This window comes from Pocillopora damicornis, chromosome 3, assembly GCF_964200805.1.
Source record: "Pocillopora damicornis chromosome 3, jaPocDami1.2, whole genome shotgun sequence".
Lineage (NCBI taxonomy): Eukaryota > Metazoa > Cnidaria > Anthozoa > Scleractinia > Pocilloporidae > Pocillopora > Pocillopora damicornis.
In genome coordinates, this window is record NC_142672.1 from 23864455 (window position 1) to 23884045 (window position 19591).

Below are 19591 nucleotides of genomic sequence, written 5' to 3' on the forward strand. Positions count from 1 at the left end.
ACGAAAAAAAAAAACTAAACAAAAACAGTTTTTACACTTGCCTTTATTTTGATGGCTAGGGGTCATAGAACGCGGTTTGGCAGTAATAGTCACATTTAGTGCAAAAATGTATGTAAATCCATGAAAAAAATGTCATTTCTCTTTCTACATGTTTGTATGGTTTAATATAATTCTATTTTCTCGTTTACCTGTACAGACATTTAGCGCTTATTCACAAAATAGGTCGTTTCAAATCATAGATTTTTCAAAGCCAGATCGTATTTCCCTTTCATCCACGCAACTCGCATAATTATTAATTTTTCCACGTCTTCGCCTTCGTCGTTCCAGAAACGTCAGTCTCTTTTTCTATGTTATGGCTTCGAACATCATCACTTCATAATTTTTCTCTTTTCTTATGTCTTCCTTTCTTTTTCTCAACCAATTTACACCTCGACCTATGGTCGAGAGCTAGGCTTCCTCTATATCACGTACAGAAATTATATAAAAATATGTTTTCACTTCTCTTCAAAAGCTTTAAAATATTCTGGAGATATATACAAAGTCAAAACGCAACAGACTATGGTAAAAATGTCAGCTTCTTAAAGTGGAATGCTCGATGCCTGACAAAATGGCCATTACTTCCCCCCTTGTTAGCTATGCTGCACATTTCAGCACAATTTCCATCATTTCTCCAGCAGTTTTTTACGCTGTTAATACCCCAAGTGCGATGAGTTTCTGATATTTCGTTTTATTCCTAGCACCCTCATACTCCGTCGCCTTTATTGACCTCATCCCGATGCGGTTCTTTGGATGAGAACACATGCCCCGTCACGGGGCAAACAGTCTTATTTCTTGCGCAGTGTATATGCGTCGTCACGCCATTCGGGTAACGCGCTACAGCTGGGTCATTAAACGGCCGCCGACATGCTTGACATAGTCTTAAAATAAAACAAAATAAAAAAATCAAAGATGCAGTCAATCAGTTTCTATCGAACGTGCCAGAAGACAGACATCCGTTTGTGTCAAGAAAACTGAAAATAATCACAGTGGACCGAAAGGCCTTATGGGCTTTCTCTGTCTCCTCAGTTCCTCTCATTTGTATGAAACCCCTCTTTCCCAGGACTAACCACAAAGGAGTTTCGCTTGAAGTACGAGACATTTTCAAGCATAAAGTGATGAGAAGAAAGAAGAATATTAGCTAGGGGATACTGTTTAATTGTGATCGTGGGAGGGAGGGAAAGAGTCAAATCGATACTTAGTGCAAACTGAGCTTTGCAAGAGAATTTGGTTTGGATGAGTATCACTGTAGAGGATGGCAGGGTGAAAAAAAGTTTAGGCTAAATTTCAAATATGATCAAACTGACACGTAGCTGCATTAACAACAAAAAATTACTTTTCCTCCGTCACTGAAAATTTAGCTTTATGGGAGATCATATGAGAACTTCGCATCTGAAAGAAAAGCAAAACTCATTAAAAACCAGAATTCAAAATATAAAATATTTCAAAATGAGAAGACATGAAAGATAATTAACATTAGAGTTTGTGGCGTTCGTGTTATTGTATCCACAAGCATGCTCACTTTGTGATCACTTGTCATTTCGGTCTCATTCATACGTTTTTACCCAACAGTGAGGCCAAGATATCTAAATATTGTCCTGCTGGTTCTCTTTTGCACTCGTGGACCGAAGTGAAGAGTGTTTTTCCTCCTTCTTTATGACTGCTTTCAACACCTATGGTTCTATAGACCTTGATGATTGTAGTAATGTTGACATACCACCGGGAACAGTTTTAATGGCGACAATATGTTCCCCACAAAAGTAGGTCATTTTTCTACTTCTCGATTTACTTCGCTTTTTCATTTTTCCTATGCTTTGCATGTCTATGAGAAAATCCAGCTTTCACGTTTTTGTCACATCATGCACGGTACAAAACTTGCCTTGAGGTTTTCTCCGCGAGCTAGGCTGCTAAGAATCTTACTGGTGCGACTTTTGTGGAGACTTGATCGAACTGAACCACACAGGAACTGAGAAATTACACCGATCGACCATTCGTCAGGAATCAGCTTCATTGCCTAGAAAAATGAAAAAAAAAAGCAATAACTTAAACAAAATGTTGAGATGTGTTTTAGTTAATTATATTTCAAGGTATTAAAAGGTTGCCCTGGTGATTTAGGTCAAGAATTGTGTCACTCTTCACCCTCGCATTGCGTTTCCTGACTATTGTCCCTCCTGTCTTGATGTTTGATTATTCGAAATTGAATGTCATTTCGAAATTGGTTTTTTTTTTTTAGTACTTTATTATGAATTTTTTTAAGTTCTCCTGATTGTTACGCAATTCTTCACGGTGAGATATAAAGACTCAAAAGCCTATAAGATCGGACACGCAGTTTTTGTCTTTTAGTAGTTTTTTCTTGACCATCACAATGACTTGATTCTGGCTATGACGCTCGTCGGTGGTCATGTTTGGGTTTGTTTACTGACCCTAGCCTGCAATGCAGGCGTCTTATTAGACATTTCAAGCTCGCGATCGTTTATCCGACCGGCCATGTTTGATGTGGAGTTAGTTCCGTCATTGCATCGTAACAAGCTGGGTGGAGGTCTATTTTGGAGACGTTTTTCTTTTTTTATCGAATGTGCATCTGCAAAATTACTCAACGTATTTCAGAAAAAGGAACCGCTTACCTCAGCTGTGTCAAAGTCACACATATGTGAGTTTAGAAGTGCAACCGCTGGTGCTATTAACGGTCCGTGGTCCCTGTGCGACACAGAACAAAAACTTGATTTGCTCATTTAAAGTTTCTTATTTCTCCCTTATTCTTCGATAACAGGACAATCAATTATACCAAGCGAAGGATTTTTATTCAAGACCGCAAGCCAAAACTCTAAATTTTCACCAAATTTAAAACTTCATTTTTCTGACTGAGACAACGCAGTAACCTGAGAAAGTTGCGAGGTTGCTAAAGCTTATTAGAACAACTCAGCAAGTTTAACCAAGCAATGGACGATAAAACTTTTGCAAAACGTAAGTTTTACCACTTACTCATCAGGAGATAGGTAGACTTCTAACAAAGTTTGGAAAAGCTTCATACGAAAGTTTCTGTCTCTGCCCTGCAGAATAAGAGGTGACAACCACGCATGACCAAAACGCTGACCAGTTTAAGATCAAAAGCTGATGTAGAGACCCATTTAACCCTTCACACCCTAACACTAGTATGCATATTCTCCTTATTGATCTGTCTACATTTCCTTAGGTGCTGACAAGGAGAATTTGTTCAACAATCAAGAGCTTCTTCAGTTGATGATCTTTCCCTTCATTCTCGTGATCTTAATGTGTGATTCAGGGGTGATATTGTAAGGAGAAATTGGATTTTAGTCACTGTTAGGGGTCAAAGGGTTAAATTCTATACAAATAAGGCAACCGCTGAGGATCAGATATGGGGAACAAACCAACAACAGGGAGTGATCTTCATTTCAATGAGGTGCAACTTTCAAATATACAGTTATCCAGTTCGGCGATATTTTCACAAAGAAAAACGTCAAACGGGATGGATCTTCTCGTGAACGTTCAAAATTCATTGTGATAATTACTGTCTGTGCATACATATCGGCGCAAATTTTCCGCGAATTGAAAATTATTCCACAGTAGAAGACCACTCCAAAAGAGATTACAATAATAAATCACAACTTAAATGAAAGCAAAACGTCGAGTTAGTTCACCTTTGAATGTAGCTCACAGAACCTTTCAGCCTCAGAGAAATCCTCAAGTCTGTAAACTAAAATCTTCAGCGCTTTATTGTACTGCTCCATCTGAAACAAAGTACAAAATTATTGAATAAAAAGTGCTGTACAGTGTACATTTCGATGAATATTGCAAAACTAGAACCAAATTAATCGCAAAAACCGATCAGAACACAGAAAATATTACATCGATCCAGTAAAAACTCACAGCAAAAAAAAGAAACCGCTCGAAGGGAGGGAAAACTCAAGTGACCAAGTCGCGATTTTGTCGCGACTAGTTTTAGCTTTGTATGTCGCTTGGCATCTGATTTGTTGGGAGTTTTCTGGCATAATCTGGGAGGATATTTTAAAAAGCGAAACCATAGCGATCCCAGTCTTATTACTCATGACAAACCAACAAACGCTGCTCTAGAAGTGTAAGCAACCAGGCTTTCAGTATTAAAATTTATTCTGTTACAAGCCTGTCAGTGCCAAACCAGGGCCTTCAAATTGCAATCACAAGTGACGCAAGAACAAAATTGGACTTGATCTCAAGCCGTAAATTGTCATTGCACCACTCACTCTGTTGATATCACTTCACATCTTTTTGATGATTTGCTAAACAATCGCACACCAACCTTTCCATAAAGAATGGCGGCTTCAGCATCTAAGTCAGAATCATCGTTGATCTTGGATAGCAACAGAGCCACTCGATACAGCGAAGACCACTCCAACATTGCCCGCAGTTTCACTCTGCAAAGGAAAACAGGAATACCTTGAGCTGTCTTCGCAAACAAACCGCATGGCCAACATATCAAATTTAAAAGTAACAAACCAAGAAATCTGACCGAGAAAGGTGCCTGTGCTTTTTTTCTGGAAACTTTTCATCGACATCGATACGCCCTTTGTCCAATGTGGCAATATTTAGTTGGTTCTTGCCTACTTGCGAGAGTCATACACAATCCTCACTGCTAGATAATAACATACCTTTGTTTATCAAGATTGCCCAGAGAGCAAGATGGATCTCTTCTCATTTTCAACACTTCCTCCAAATAAAGAAGGGCTAGATGAGTGTGATACTTCTCTTTCTAATAAAGGAATAAGAATTCGATAGAGAAGAAACAATTCAGTATATCAGCTAAACTGTTGTTGCTATTTTCAGACCAATCCAGAACGGTGGAGATTTTTCTCATAATAGCGTGCACATAAACTTTGAGTGACTTAATCGCTTTCGATTTGAAAAGTTCAGTATCACCTCAAGGGTTAAAATCTTCCTCCTACTGAAAAGTTTTGTTTGTGGTCTTCTTCACTAATATAAGGTGGGGTAAAAAGGAACTCTAGATGAGGAGGACATTGGGATTTTCAGTTTTGGCTATTTTTAAATCGGTTTTTCGGTTTTTCGGTTTTGGTGTCCATTGCAGTTTGCGGATTTTCCGTTATTTAGCATTTTGTTTCGGTTTTCGCGAAAAATACCAACGGGTTTTCGGATTTGACCTATTTGGGTTCCGGCTTCTCTTCGATCTGAGCGGCAATTACGCGCCTTCACTGATTTCGAATAGCCGCGAAACGCAAATGTTATTGAGAGGAATGCATAACAAACCAATTCAAATATCGCAGGGATCGTTTAGTAGCCCATGTGAAGCCGTACCCTCTCCCCTCCCCCCCCCCCTCGGTAAATTGAAAGCGAGGGAGCCTCGCCTTCGTTTCACCTTGGGGGGAGCGGAGGGTACGGGTACACGTAGGCCAATCTCTAAGAGGTTCACGAGTCTTGAATGACGCACAAGACTTTGACCATCTGTAGGGGTCCATGCGTCTTGAATGACGAATATGGCGCAGCAGTAAGACAAAGGACAGTGTGGCAAGAAACAACAATGGCTAAGCACGGAACACTGCTTGAGTTTCTTTATCAACGCCACCTCGAAGTTGGTGACCAAGTTACAGGCCACACGTGACTGATTGACTCAACATTCCAATAGGATTTCCAAACTTTCAGGTCTTAGTTCGCAAATGGAAATGTTAGATTAGGGATTTTCGATGAAACTTTCCAGAGCTATAGATTTTTTGCGACTGTAAAATTGCAATCCTATAGAGGACTTTTGTGCGAATTTCCTTAATTCAACTGGGCTCCATTACCAGCTGCTGAGTCCGCAGGGACCACGCTCGAGGTCCTCGAGAGTGCAGCTGAAATAAAGCCTACAATTTAAGCAGACACTAGAAGATAAGAATGCCAAGTCCATGGCATTCACAAATACTGTGATAAAATTAGTGTCGTTTACTCTGCATGTTCCACTTGTCACCACTGACTGTATCGGATTGATCAGGGTTTTAATAACTGGGATCTAAAAATGTATTGGTTTTGACAGTTTTGCATGCGGTTTTCGGTTTTAATCGAATTTTTTTTCGGTTTTTCGGTTTTAGATGATTTTTTCTACGATTTTGCGGTTTCTAATAAGCCCCAATGCCCCCCTCCTAGATGGATGACTTTAAAAATGTGCAAGAAATATTTTCTTAATTACGTTTGGGATATACGGTTGGTTGCTTATCAAAAGCCGACAAAAACGAAGACCACACGAACAGAAGTTATGGTCAACTTCCTTAAAATTCAAAATAAAAAAAACGGTTGTTCATCTTCGCCTACAAAAATGCTTGCAACTAAATTGTTTTATACCTGAAATCCGTTAATGGTATCGATAGCTATTTACACTACTGGCGGAACGTTTCCATTTACTCGTTGACTGTCACAATGAGTGTAAGTGTGTTTGGTAATAATTGTTTAAAGAAACATCACAAATGAAAGCAATGGCAGTTGTTTCGTGCTGTGAAAAGAACGCCTCGAACATTTGTCATACCTCGAATTTCCTGTCGTACACAAGATACTCAAGATAATATTGTAAAGCAACAGGAAATCTCTGTAGGTATTCTACAATCAAGTCTGGTTTCATTTTTTCGTCGTTGGGTTGATAATCTGTTGGTCTGTCTGTGAAAACCTGCAGAGATGTTAAGATAGGATCACCAAAAATATCACACTATCATTAAATTAGAATATTGTATTAAAGTTTACCCTCCGTAGTACAATAGTTAATTCCCTTTCTTCGTTTCCTTGGAGATTCCGTGACACTTTTTTTTGGGTAATCACACCAAACAACTTTCAGCTCCCGAAGATTTACTAAAAACGGTTTGCTGTCACAAGGAGACAACGAATCAAGGCGAAACTGAATGGAAGTGTACCACGAAACCTTTTTCTTCTGCCTCTAATACAATAGTGCCTCGGTTCCATCGCTAATTCATTGGGAAAATTTTTCGTTATTCGGGTCGTTCCGTTTACGTTCTCATGTCTGTTTCTATCATCGATAACGTGTCGCTCACTCATTTGCTCATAAACTTAATGCACCTTAACGGCTATTTCTTGATTCTTCGCCAGCAGCCAAGGAACGTTGTTCCAGAGAAGCTCAGAATCCTGCAACCTTAAAAATGGGGTAAAAAAAACTGAAATCAACCTTTCAGGAAATGCTTGACTGTTTTCAATTACTGGTTATTTTTCCGTGCATACAAAGAGTTAATGTTGATTTTCTTCCATTCATCGCTCAAAATTCGTCAACTGACGATAAAATCACCAACAGATAAGACCTTACGATACAAGTGACCATTACTTTTGCATCTATCAAGGACCTCAAACCATCGCGATCTAAGTATTTTCAGTATACAGTACAGTGCTTGATTCCAAGTTCCATGAAAACCTTTTACAAAAAATCAGTGCAGTTTGAATGACATTAATCTTTACCTAGAAAGATACTTTGCGACGTAGTCTATCCCCGGGAAGTTTCTATCTCTAATCTCCTCCTGTATAAGTCTTGGAATGTAACAATAAGAGAATAACATTAAGGAAAGCTTTCAATGAGGCCAAGCTCCCTCCTGCGATTTCCGTTTTGCCAGCGTTAGTCGAAGTCCTCTGAATCGTTTTCAAAGACTTCAAGAAACGCGAGACAAGACTAAGAGACTGCGAGCCACTGTTTTAAGCACTGTTTTCCAAACTTAGTCGCTGCGACTTATTTCATTTCCTCTTTCAGCGCACAAACTTAATCTAGATTGAACTTGAATTGAAGGGGTAAGTTTCTGAAGTTTCATTCGCTCTGACGAAGGGCTAACGCTCGAAACGTCAGCTTAGATACTCTTTACGGAGGCCAATTTACATTATCAACTCGGTGGATAAAACCAGAATTATCTTGTTATCCCCCCCACCCCCCACCCCACCCCATACCGACGCTACACCACTGTTCCTTACCCCCTTTATTTATTTAAGCATGACATCTGCCATATAATTGCTGCGGGCTCTTGTTTAAAATTGTGTTTTACACTTTACGAAACTCAATAAAAAGCTGCAAAAAAAACATACCTTTTCCAAACAGCTATCGCTTCCACAGGTTGTTTGTGATAATCATAGAACAGTGCCAAAGCGTGGTACCTCTAAAAACAGAAAAAAGACAAAACGCACTTTCTACGTCTTCTTTGTCACGGCAAAAACAACGAAAACAGCCCAGCCCTTTTCTTTTCATTTTAAGCTTGAGTCATGACGTTGTCTCAACCCTTTTATTGCAAGGATCTGACAGATACTCTATTCTCTATCTGCAATGGTCGTATATTTCCTTGTATTTCAGTTGAGTGAGTTCGGTATTAAACAAGATAACACCTTCTGACTGACAAGTTCGTCCATCCTCATCAGCTATTGCTGGGTAATGTAATAATATCATTAATATAATGATATTACCTATAAGCGTTAAACGGTATGAAGATAAAATTAAATGTACCGATCTTCTGAATGACTACAAGTGTCGGTCTGATATTGCGATATCTTAGCTTATAGAAGCTGTGTGTGCGCTTCCTTTTATACACCGAACAAGACTATCTTCAAATGGAGAAACGTCGAAATTTAATTACGGCAAGGCAGAGAAAGACTTGAGGGATAATACTAACGAGAGTAAGAACAACGGTGGGTAGAGATGGTGAAGATTAACGCGGATTAACGGTGAGCAACAAATTTACTGAAAAAAGTTTTCATGATGTACGGATTGCGTGTAGCTTTTTAAACGTCTTCTTAAAAATAAATAACAGGTTGATGTCGAAACTACTCGGTTTGTGTCAAGGTCTAACCATGAGAATAAAATAAATATGATAAAATACATACCTCGTGTTTTTGAAGGCAACTGATGGTATCTGCCACAGTGCAGGCGTTTCTATTAGACACCAACCTTAGTAAGTCTGGAGAATTTATTTGTGTGTACAACTTCACCAGAGCCGTGTCGACCTCCTACAAAAGACAAAAGAAGCCCCCTATGTCTAAGAAAGAGCGCACTTCGTTAAACCAAAACGTTAGTAATCACAACGGTAAATCAGGACAAAAAAGCTAAGTATGCAACATCGAGTAAACTTAGTGAGATGACTATTTAGAGTCAACCGATTCATACAACAAACAAAAAAACCTCTTTGTAGCCCGAATCTTCAGCAGATTCTCTGGTTTCTTCCTGGAAAGATAAGATGATATCATGATTTTAGCAGCTACTTTTAGAAAAATATGATTACGACCTCGAGATTCTTTGATAGTCGACGAAGGCCAAACATTTCACGTAAAGATAGAAAGCGAATAATTTGATTGTTTTAGCATAAATATGCCAGTCGTTCATAGCTTAACGACCTAGCAAGTTCGCGTTTTTATTTGATTCTGTCGACAACCGAACTCTGTGAGCTGAATTGTACAAGTCTTCTGGTTGCTTCTTATTTACGATCTATTGGACGCATAGATGGCGTCACCATCGACAGCATTTTTCTTCTTTATTATATGAAACAAACATATTTCATGTTACCATGGATCTGTACAGTAGTAGATCACAGAAGACTTAAAATGTTGTGAGAGCATCAGTGACACTCGGCTGCGCCTTATTTGCCACTTTTCAGTTCTCACTTCATTCTCAAGTCATCTGTGATCTATCACTGTGCAGACCCACAGCAACATAGAATCTAGTTGTTAATTTGATAGAGAGTAGCGCAGCCAATCGGATTGCAGCATCTATGAAAGAACACGTGTACATTTGCACTTTCCATATGGTTTTGCTCGTGTAACTTTCCATGTTCAGATCATTCGCTCACAGTGGCGAAAAAAAAGGAATGCGACATTTTCACTTTAACTGTGGGTCGTGCAACCAGCACAAACTGAAGCAATAAAAAGCACAGACAATGGACCAACTCACAAGGAACTGCATCAAGAATAACTTGGCCTCTGCCAAAAACTGCTTACTACCTTTCACTGCAAGAAGGCGAAAAAAAAAGCAAAGGTTTAACATGAAATACTACCGAGAAATCCAACAAACCCAAGCAAACCTTCTCCGTCCTTTGACTTGTTACCCTAAGTTATTACAATCACATTCACAGAAAATAAAGCTTGTATACTTCTAAATCTTGCCCTAAAACACATCAAAGTGGCCCTTGGTAAAGCTAGACTCCAGACCACTCGATAAACCGTACGGCACGGTAATTGTTAGGCCACCAATCTAGAATGTCTGAGTTGCATTACTTAGCGAAAATTATGATAATGAGCTCACCAAGAGCACTCAGCTCTGTTATTTCTCTGGATGGTAGATATTTCCAGTTAGAAGAGAGGAGGTCTGGAAATAAGATTATCAGCTAAAAAAGAAAAACAAAAGACGAGACATTAAAATATCAACATGCAAACGAAATAATACGCAAACGATAGTTGCTTTCAGGAAATTTTGCAACAAGCTGGTCAGCAGTATGTAAAACTAATACATCCCCTCTCGTAGTTCCCAATTTTATTTCGATGTTAATAGTTCAATTCTGGTTTAAATTTGGTTTAATTTTGGTTAATTATAAGTACTGTACTTAAAACTGACAGAGCAACAATCTTATGCTTGCAAAATCAGTCCCTTAAACGCTGCAAAGCTGCTCTCTGAGCTTCACAAACGGAACTGCCGTAGAAACCGGGACAAGTCAAGAACAATTAAACCGATTTTTTGAGAGTTTGCCTGAAGGAAACTATCTCAACATGCACAATTTAGCTGATCCACGGCCCTTAGTTATTTTCCCGTGTTTCATTTACATTATTCTACAATAGGAAACAGCGTGCACTAAAATGGTGATGATTATTATTTGTTTTGTTTCTTCAATGGCTGTTTGCCTTTACGGGTAGTTAAAGCCCCTCCTGATTGTGAGCAAGTCTTTGGCATATTAATCATTCGCAAACGTTTGGCCAAGACATACCACAGACACCCCAGTCAACAATTGAACTCACACTGTTTAACCAGGTTGAGTAGTGAGCAAAGCGTTTACACTGATTTTATCACAATGAAAGGTCTCCCTTTTTTTTTTCTTTAACGCAGATAAACCATGCTAAATGTTACCCAGGTTCTAAAGAAGTAGACCCGCAATATCTAAAGTGCTGATCACCTAGCCATAGTTTTTCAAAGGCTGGATAACGCTACCCACTAGATAAATTTCTGCCTGGTTAGAAAAGTACGTTACGTTAACCCTTTAACTCCCATGAGTGACCAGGACAGAATTTCTCCTTACAATATCAATACAATATCAACCAGATAAGTGATGAGATTAAAGAAAAATATAAATTTGGGGATAATTAGTTGATCCAATACTAAATTCTCTGAACTAACAGTATAAGAATTGTATGGTTGACAGTAAGGAGAATAACAAGTTTGATCTGGGAGTTAGAGGGTTAATACATATCCACTGGATAGTTTTACCCGCTCTTTGAACAACTAGCCCAGGCCGACACATTTTCCGAGATAATTGGAAACCCTTAAAGAACACTTGAAATCGCAAAGCGATACCTCTCTCGGATCCAGTCCTCCCTCTTTCATGAGGCTTCCTGCTTCTGTAAAGTACCCTTCTGCCATGTATATAAATCCAGCTTGCTGTTGCGTTCTTTGAAGGATCTGAAACAAATGTCGTAACAGGTATGATATTTCAAATTACCAACCGCTAAATTGCATATAGCTACTAAAATCTTGTGCAATAAACTGAGTGTTAGACACGCCTTTAGGCTGGTAATTCATCATTAAGTATCAGAGTACACAGGTCACGTCACAGTAAAATTGTTTCCATTCCTTTGCACAACTTAATCCAGTTTAAGAATTGAAGGCCTTAATTAAACAAAGTTTAGAAGGAGCTGTTTACGAGCGACAAAAACAAGACACGAGACGAGAAGTCAAGATGGGAATGATCTTCGCAGTTATGAACACTACTTTTAAGTAGTGTTCGTTATTTTCACAACTGCTTAAAAGCAGTTGTGAAAATAAGGCCTGAAAAACATTCAGGTTTGTACGGGAATTCAACCCATGACCTCAACGATACCGATGCAGTGCTTACCAACTGAGCTAACAAGCCAACTTTGAGCTAGCATGTTAATAGCGTTCATAGCTGCGATGATCACCATCATCTTCATTAATTATTCTGCACTTCAAATATACAAAGTTGTACAAGAAGTCCTCTTAATGAAAAATATCTAAACTGCAAAAAAATTCGAAAAACAAGTTTTACGAGCCAATTTTGTACTTAGGCTAGTTCAATTTAGTGTTCATCAAATGACACAAAAAATTCTATTTTTCCCTATATCTGCTTGTGACTCATGTGGCACGTTTTTGTTCTTATCACATGACGTCATTTTGATCTACTCCTGGACAGCCATAATGTAAAATGGAATCCATCTGATACATGTACCACTCCCACTACAAATGAAAAAATTCTTAGGCAGCCAGGTCATAAATAAATTAGCTATTGCACATGTTGTTATTTAATATCTTTTTATAGGAATGTACCTTTTCATCTCTTTGCGGCCCTGTTGCTGTTTCCATGGCGACATGAGCGAGCTGAAGAGCCTCACTTACTCTTTTCTCGTTTAACAACATCTGCACCTGGTGAATACAGTCAATGGTAGGGTGGGCAGTCAACATCTAAATTTATCTTACGACCTCCCGGGACACAAAAGCAATATTTTAAAGGGCCCTAAGAGTTATTAGTGACATTCAATCCACTTTTTCATCTTGCTGGTAAAGAACTTGAGATGCCTGTAACGTGCTTGATGATCGCGCACAGCGAAATCTCTTTTCGTGATCTGCGATTTGAACCCTTGTGTTTGCACGTCATTGTAAGGCTTGGATAGTGATTTCACTCAGCAATTTCCGTAGCCAGCCGTTTTGTAAGAACTCTGTGACAAAGATGGTGGCAGTGGCCGAAACAATAAGCCAATCCCCTTTACATTTTCACTCAGACTTTTCACAGCTCTGCCACTCAAAAGTTAAGTCTGCAAACCAACCAAATGGCCTACACCAACAACGCTCCTGGGGAATTCAGCATGGGTTTCATTGAAACCCCTGGCCAGAACTCTCAATCTCTAATCTGCTGTGCAAGCCATGAGCCCAGTAATTGCTTAGCGTTAAGCAATTAACCCCACCCAGCTGCCGGCTATGGATTTTGTAAGTTCTGTTGATTCAAGGCGCAAGTGGTGAAAAACGTGCTCGTAAACAATAGATGAAGAAACTAACCTGTTTTCTGAACGAAAGCTGCACTAAGCAGTAGACTTCTCTTGAAGAACAAACAAACACTTGATTATCGTAATTCAGAAGGAGTCTTCCACCCTTGAAAAGATAAAGCATTCAAATCAGGAGCGTGGTTTGAAGTCATAGTACTTTATTACCTTATTTTGCCATCAGTGTAGGTATTTAGAACTGCTTTACCAAACAACGGGAATTAAATTATTTCAGAAACCAAGAAAGTGTAAGACAGGAGTAAAAGAAGAACTGAATGTATAACACTCAAAGTTAATGAGCTTACATCAAGAAGATTTTAACAGAACTTCTCATACCTTGAATATAAGTGACTGCTTCTGTGATTTTTGGTCTTGCCCTATGATGCTTTAAAAAGCAGAAAGTAAAACGATATAATTCAGATTTAAATTTATCTAATGAACATTATCAAAGTTCTGCTCATTGCAGATTGGCACCAAAAAAAGAAATGCAAAATGCAAAGAATTAGTTAATTGTTTATAAACACTGGACCTGTGAACAGAAATGGAGTTGGCTCCAAGTGCTACAGCATAAGGAAACGAATATCCCAGAGCCAGCAATCTCTCTGACCAGCTGAGTGGTGCCCTCTGAGAGGTCCCTTCTGAAGTAACAAACATGCCCATGACATCTGTGGGCCCATTAAGTAAAAACTCCTCCTACAATGAGGCAACAAAACTTCACTTTACTAATGGATGGACAACACTGATATAGTTTCTGGCAAATCAAATTGTTTAGAGAAAGTCTTGCAGACAAGAATAGTGGCCCACACAGCATGAGCAACCTTAAGTTTTTTGTGTCCAAAGTAACCTGAAATTGCTAAGCTTTCACTTTACATTGCAATGATGGAATCAGAAAACCTGCCCTCCTTTCTCAACCATTCTGATTCAAAAGTGAAACCAATAGCTCCTTGGTCACTAAGTTAGACCACCCTTGATGCTACTTGTCCATTTAAATTTTGACTTCTCATCTGCTGCCCATGATATTTTCTTTTCCTCTGGATGGCCTCTAGGATTACTTTGGTTTGGGGTTGAACAAAACTCAGTCATTGCACTCTCTATCTCTCTCTATCTATCTATATCTCTATCCACCCATAAATCTCCCAAAACAGATTCACAAACAAGCACTCACCATTCCAACACCCATGACAAGTCCTTTAGTAACTTCAGCCTCGTAATGAAATAACTCTTGAACCTAGGTTCAAACATAATATTAAAATGTTTAAAACTTTAAAACAAATACTTCTCGACTGAGTCTGGTTTGGCGGGAGGGAAAGTATTTGGCCCTCCACCATGACACACAGACCTCTGACTGTACTCGGTCCATACATCATGACATAAAGGCAAATACTTTCCTGTCTGACAATCCTACACAGTTCATAGTTACTAGTACACATCATTTTTATCCCTTTTTTTCTGCCCAATCAATGGTGTGGGAAGAATTACTTACAGGGCAATCCTGTAACTGAAAGAGTTGACACTGTGAGGTACATTTCTGTAGTTTGTAAACTGAGAGATACAACTATTAATTTAGTCCAGACCTATACCTTGCCAGAGAGAATATTAACCAAGCAGTAACGGTGTTGATTAGCCAATGCCACACAAACAGATCCTCCATCAACTGCCTGAAGCATGAACAGGACCATTAAAGTTAAACTTTACACCAAAGTAAAATCTCAGTTACTAATTCAATAATTAAAAAGAAGCCCTTAAATTCCATTTCTGGGACACCCCAAGAATCTTTTTAAATTGATAACCACTCTAATCTTGATCCTGCCATTTTAAGGGAGGGGGGGGAGGGTAAAAAGGGAAAGAATGTAACATACTACATGTACTTATTGATTCATATTGCAGATTTCCATATTGCAAATTACAAATTTTTTAATTTCTTCATTTCTTTTCTTAAATTACTGACACCTAGCCATAAATATTTTTTGTCACACATGCCAAAATAACGGAGTGGCATAGAAGTTTAGAAAGAAAGGCTCATCACTGTGTAGCCAACATGTAGCCTAACCCTCCCCTCCTCCCCCCCCCTCGAGGAGAAACAGAAGGGGGATGGAACCTTGGGGAGAGGTACAGCTGCACAAAAGCTTATCAATGGGAGATGATCAATGGCTACTTCTACTTTGAATGTTCATCAATGCTAAGAAAGTAATTTTTTTTGTGTAAAATCCATGACCATTTGATTCATATCACTATTACAAGAAAAAAAATTTGATCATTACCATGTGCAGTGGAGGTTCTGGAAGTGGTATTTCTTTCAATAGAGTTATCCTGTCTTCAGTAACAGAGAGAATATGGATGGCTTTCTTTTTGGAGAGTGACATACACACCTGAAATTTACACACAATTTATAGCATTAAATAACATTTGACTTCTCCTAACATACACCTTTAAGTTTAAAAACTTACTCTGCTACCAAATTCTTTTCACATTTTTGGCTTTGCTGGTTTGAATTTCGGGAAAAATGAGGCTCATTTAATCGGAAGAAAAGAAATTTATATCAATGGTGATTGCTTCCTTGTAGCTCTTGACATTTCTACATGTATATGCACACTGTGCACACACTGGGCACTATGGTCACACACAGTGTCATATGAAATTTTATTGTTGTCCTTTCCTCTAAACAAATAGGTGAGTTGGACATCATTCTTTAATGCGATGCACATTGTCTTAAACTTTCAACATTTATTCAACTGGTCAAATACCTTACAACTAAAGATAACAGTGCAACAATGAGAACAAAGTACTTTACCTCAACAGCAAATGGGTCAAACATATTTGGATTATCATTTCTACAAATAGCTGTCACCTGAAAAGCAAAAAAAAATTAAACAACATCATCAATGAGAAGTAGAAGAAGTAACTAATTAAAGTTCTGACTTGAAAAGACATTACTGATGTTTGACTGACCGGCATTTCATAACTATTCTTGAAATGTGAGCATTAAGCAGTTAAACCTACTCATGGACCAAAAACTGTTGGATATTATGAAAAAGTTTTGAATTCATGGTTGTTGTTATTTCTTTCATTGCTTCAGTTCTCATTTGAGACTGATGATACAAAAAGATTGCCAAAGACCCTACCTACTTCTATATTTTGTAAACTTATTCCTCTACAGACATTGAGGATGTTACATGACTGTTGCTATTATCATAATCCCTCTCATATTAGAACTAACTGCTTTAAATCACAGAACCTTTCATATGAAGGTTCTTCTTTGACTCTTGTTTTACAGTAGATAATCATTAGCATTGTATACAGCACTACAACATCTGAGTGTACAGATACACCACATTGGGTACTGTAAAAGTCACAATAATTATTAATTTATGTACACATCTGTGGAAAACATAACAATTAAATACCTGAACTATTAATAATAACAATAACAGCCAATCGCTGGAATTTCTAAAAGTGGAATGAATACTATGTTCCATACCAGTAAAAAACAAACATGCATACCCCTTTAAATCTGTCCTTAAATCCAGTGGCCAGAAACTGCAACAAAATGTACAAAATGTTGAGAAAAACTGCATTCCAAAGGACATGATGCACCAGTCAGGATTACAAGATTCCCAAATTTGTTAGTCAGCTGTGGAAAAGCTTAAAAGATGCCAGGCTGGGAAAACAGGCAGGAAGTTTAATCACGATTATCACTTTTACAGTAAATGGTTTGAACCCAAGGGCAACATGTGGTAGTGTAGTCTGATCGTCCAGGTGAGTGTAGTCCCGAAAAGGACTGTTGTTGACTAACATTTCAACAACCTGAGCAGAAGTCATCATTTGAATCAAGACTGTGAATGTTACCTTGACTCTCATGATTGCTTTCGCTCAGGTTGTCGAACAACAGTCACCACTACCAGCAACAGTCCTTCTCATGACTACACTCACCCAGACAATCAGACTACACTAATCTATCACATTATCACTTTTAGTCATTTCAGAATGCCATTCACTGTGACAGTTATTGAGCACCTGAGAGGGAACTGAAGCACTCAGTTACATACTTCAATATCTGCTTTAGCCATACTCATGGAAAAAAATCAATCCTCACCTCCATGCCAAACATAGTAAACATCAAAATACTACCTAGTGGTATAGAATGAAAATGCATGTCAGTCATGATTTTCAAAATTAGCCTTTTAACCCCTGAGAGTGATAAACAACTTATTTCTCCTCACAGTATCATTCCCAAATAAAACAATAAGGTCACGAGAATAAAAGCAATGGTCATAAGGTCAAGAAGCTCTTGATTGTTCCACAAATTCTTTTAGAAGTACTATAGGTAATATGTACTGAACAGAATGGAGAACTTGCAAACTGATATTTGGCTGTAAAGAGTTATGGAGAAAGGACAATGGACCAAATGGGATATGTTCAAGTAATCTACACCATTAATAAGGCTTCAACTTACCATCACACAGAACTAGAAGTCTGTTTATTGCCGGAGCAGTCAAAACTTGTTGTATTGGCTTTTTCTGTCAATTGGAACAAGATTCACCTCTTAGAGTGAAAAAGCACCACCTTGATCATTTTTAATAGCATGGTTTCCTAAATTTACATTATCAAAATACCTTGGCTGAAAAGGTAACAACATTTACTGACTAAAAATTTCTAGACATTTTGTATGCAGTGCAATTGCAAGCTCTACTATTATTGATAACATCATCTATTAATAACATATAACAATATTATTACAGTAATTAAGGACTAAATCTCACAGGTGAGGAAATTGCAGGAAAAAGAAGCTTGAAACTAATCAAATAGCAGCAGGGTTCAAACCTTTGCCTCCCAGATATTACAACCTTCAACTTAGGTACATAGCTAGATATTGGGACAAAGGCAGATTTTCATACACAAATGAAAATATGCATTAACAAACCATTCCAAGATGTTTACAAGCTTGAAGTCTTGACTGAAATGTTGTCTTTCCCAATGGTGAAACACCTTCATCAATCACATAGTTCAGGACAAAACTGAAAAATAAACAAAGCAAAAGCTCTGTTCAGTTAATCTTGGTTACTAGGAATTAAATAAAATATGAAAAATTTTCACATAACTAAACTATCATTCAATTATAACTAAACTTGCAGTTAAGGTACTCAAGTGTGTGTTTAAATAAGGTAAAAGTACATTTCATTAAAAAAAATACATACCAATCTGATGTACCTATGTATAAATTCTGGGCTGCACAATCAAGGCACTCCACCTGGTCAAAATGTCATCATTAGAGAAGAAAGTTATTGGTTTTGTTATGAATATAGGGTAAAAAAAAGTGGATCCCTAACAAATGTTGCACAAGATTCCATGCAGATCTCAAAGATTTGATGAGTAGTCTTAACAACTTCCTGTACTAGGCAACCAGTAGAAATATTCATTTCTAAAACTTTCGCGATATTGACCAATATCAACAAATACTTGATAGTAGGAATTATCATTGTTATCAGTCAGTTGATAAGATTAACGCTGATACTTGAAAAACTGATGAAAATGGATGACTCCAATAAATCTCTCTCGATATTCTTCAATTTCACAAAAGTGCGCTCTGAAATATTATATCAATTTTCAATTTAAAGTTTGCGCAGTTTACGTTGCCCATTTAGATCTACGCCGAGCGGTACCTCAGGATCGGTCAGTTTTTTAACATTCAGAAATACATGTAGAAGGGTTGATCACGGGTAAACAAATCGTAAGAGGGATGAATAGTAAATCTTCAGCTTTATCATGCAGCATTCTCAAAAATAGATATCTTTGGAATTAATTAATTTCATAAAAATAAATAGCTCTATGGCAATCGATTCATCGTGTTTCAATCTATTTTATGGGTGAAAAGAAGAGATATACAAAGTTAACTTACCGTTTTTGGTCTATCTGCAGAAGTAGTCACTATTCGCTCGATCACTGGTGCTATTTCAAACGCTCTGAAACTCATTTTTGCCTGAGATTCATAGTTGGCACTACTGCCATAGAACTCCGCCATATTGTTTTGACCAGTCATGAATCGCGGGCTCGCATTGTGCAAACTTGACCCCAGCTTCACTCTTTAATTGGAGACGATACCACCCTGAGAGGACCTAAGGGTACCCTGGCTTTCTCTGAACTTTGTTCTTGCGTGGGAAACGCGTGGGAGTTTTAATAGTGTGGGCGAAGATAGCAATAATTTCCGACAGAAGTGCTAAAAACAAAGGATTTTCTTGGACATTATGTTTCATCTTAGCAACTAGAACAAAACGTAATTTTTTCTCGATTCAGTGACTCATACGTTGGGAATTTTCTAGAAAATAGCATGGATCGAACTACATTCAGT

The 19591-nt window shown here is 38.1% G+C and overlaps 1 protein-coding gene across 1 annotated transcript; it reads right to left on the reverse strand.

Moving 5' to 3' along the window:
* Positions 1-28: 28 nt before the first annotated feature.
* On the reverse strand, positions 29-19464 carry LOC113683048 (transforming growth factor-beta receptor-associated protein 1). The gene is made up of 31 exons (XM_027200242.2): positions 19142-19464; positions 18441-18493; positions 18167-18260; positions 17699-17762; positions 17339-17373; positions 16747-16782; positions 16037-16093; positions 15507-15614; positions 14826-14903; positions 14411-14473; positions 13775-13938; positions 13582-13630; positions 13262-13354; positions 12536-12631; positions 11549-11653; positions 10289-10370; positions 9938-9993; positions 9173-9214; positions 8878-9000; positions 8089-8159; positions 7477-7545; positions 7087-7159; positions 6545-6682; positions 4683-4783; positions 4334-4448; positions 3696-3785; positions 3019-3086; positions 2661-2733; positions 1916-2050; positions 1373-1428; positions 29-917 (listed from the first exon to the last, which is right to left on the reverse strand). Exons 1-31 carry the CDS (start codon positions 19280-19282, stop codon positions 743-745), a joined length of 2703 nt encoding a protein of 900 aa, XP_027056043.2. The 5' UTR covers positions 19283-19464; the 3' UTR covers positions 29-742.
* Between the last annotated feature and the right edge of the window lie 127 nt (positions 19465-19591).

Excerpts from the sequence above, each read along its gene's own strand:
- LOC113683048 (XM_027200242.2), bottom strand. The coding sequence starts at position 19,282 with ATGACTGGTCAAAACAATATGGCGGAGTTCTATGGCAGTAGTGCCAAC. Across the intron at positions 17,763-18,166 it reads CTTGTAAACATCTTGGAATG|AAAAAGCCAATACAACAAGT; the intron begins GTTTGTTAATGC and ends TCCAATTGACAG. Across the intron at positions 11,654-12,535 it reads GGCCGCAAAGAGATGAAAAG|ATCCTTCAAAGAACGCAACA; the intron begins GTACATTCCTAT and ends CATTTGTTTCAG.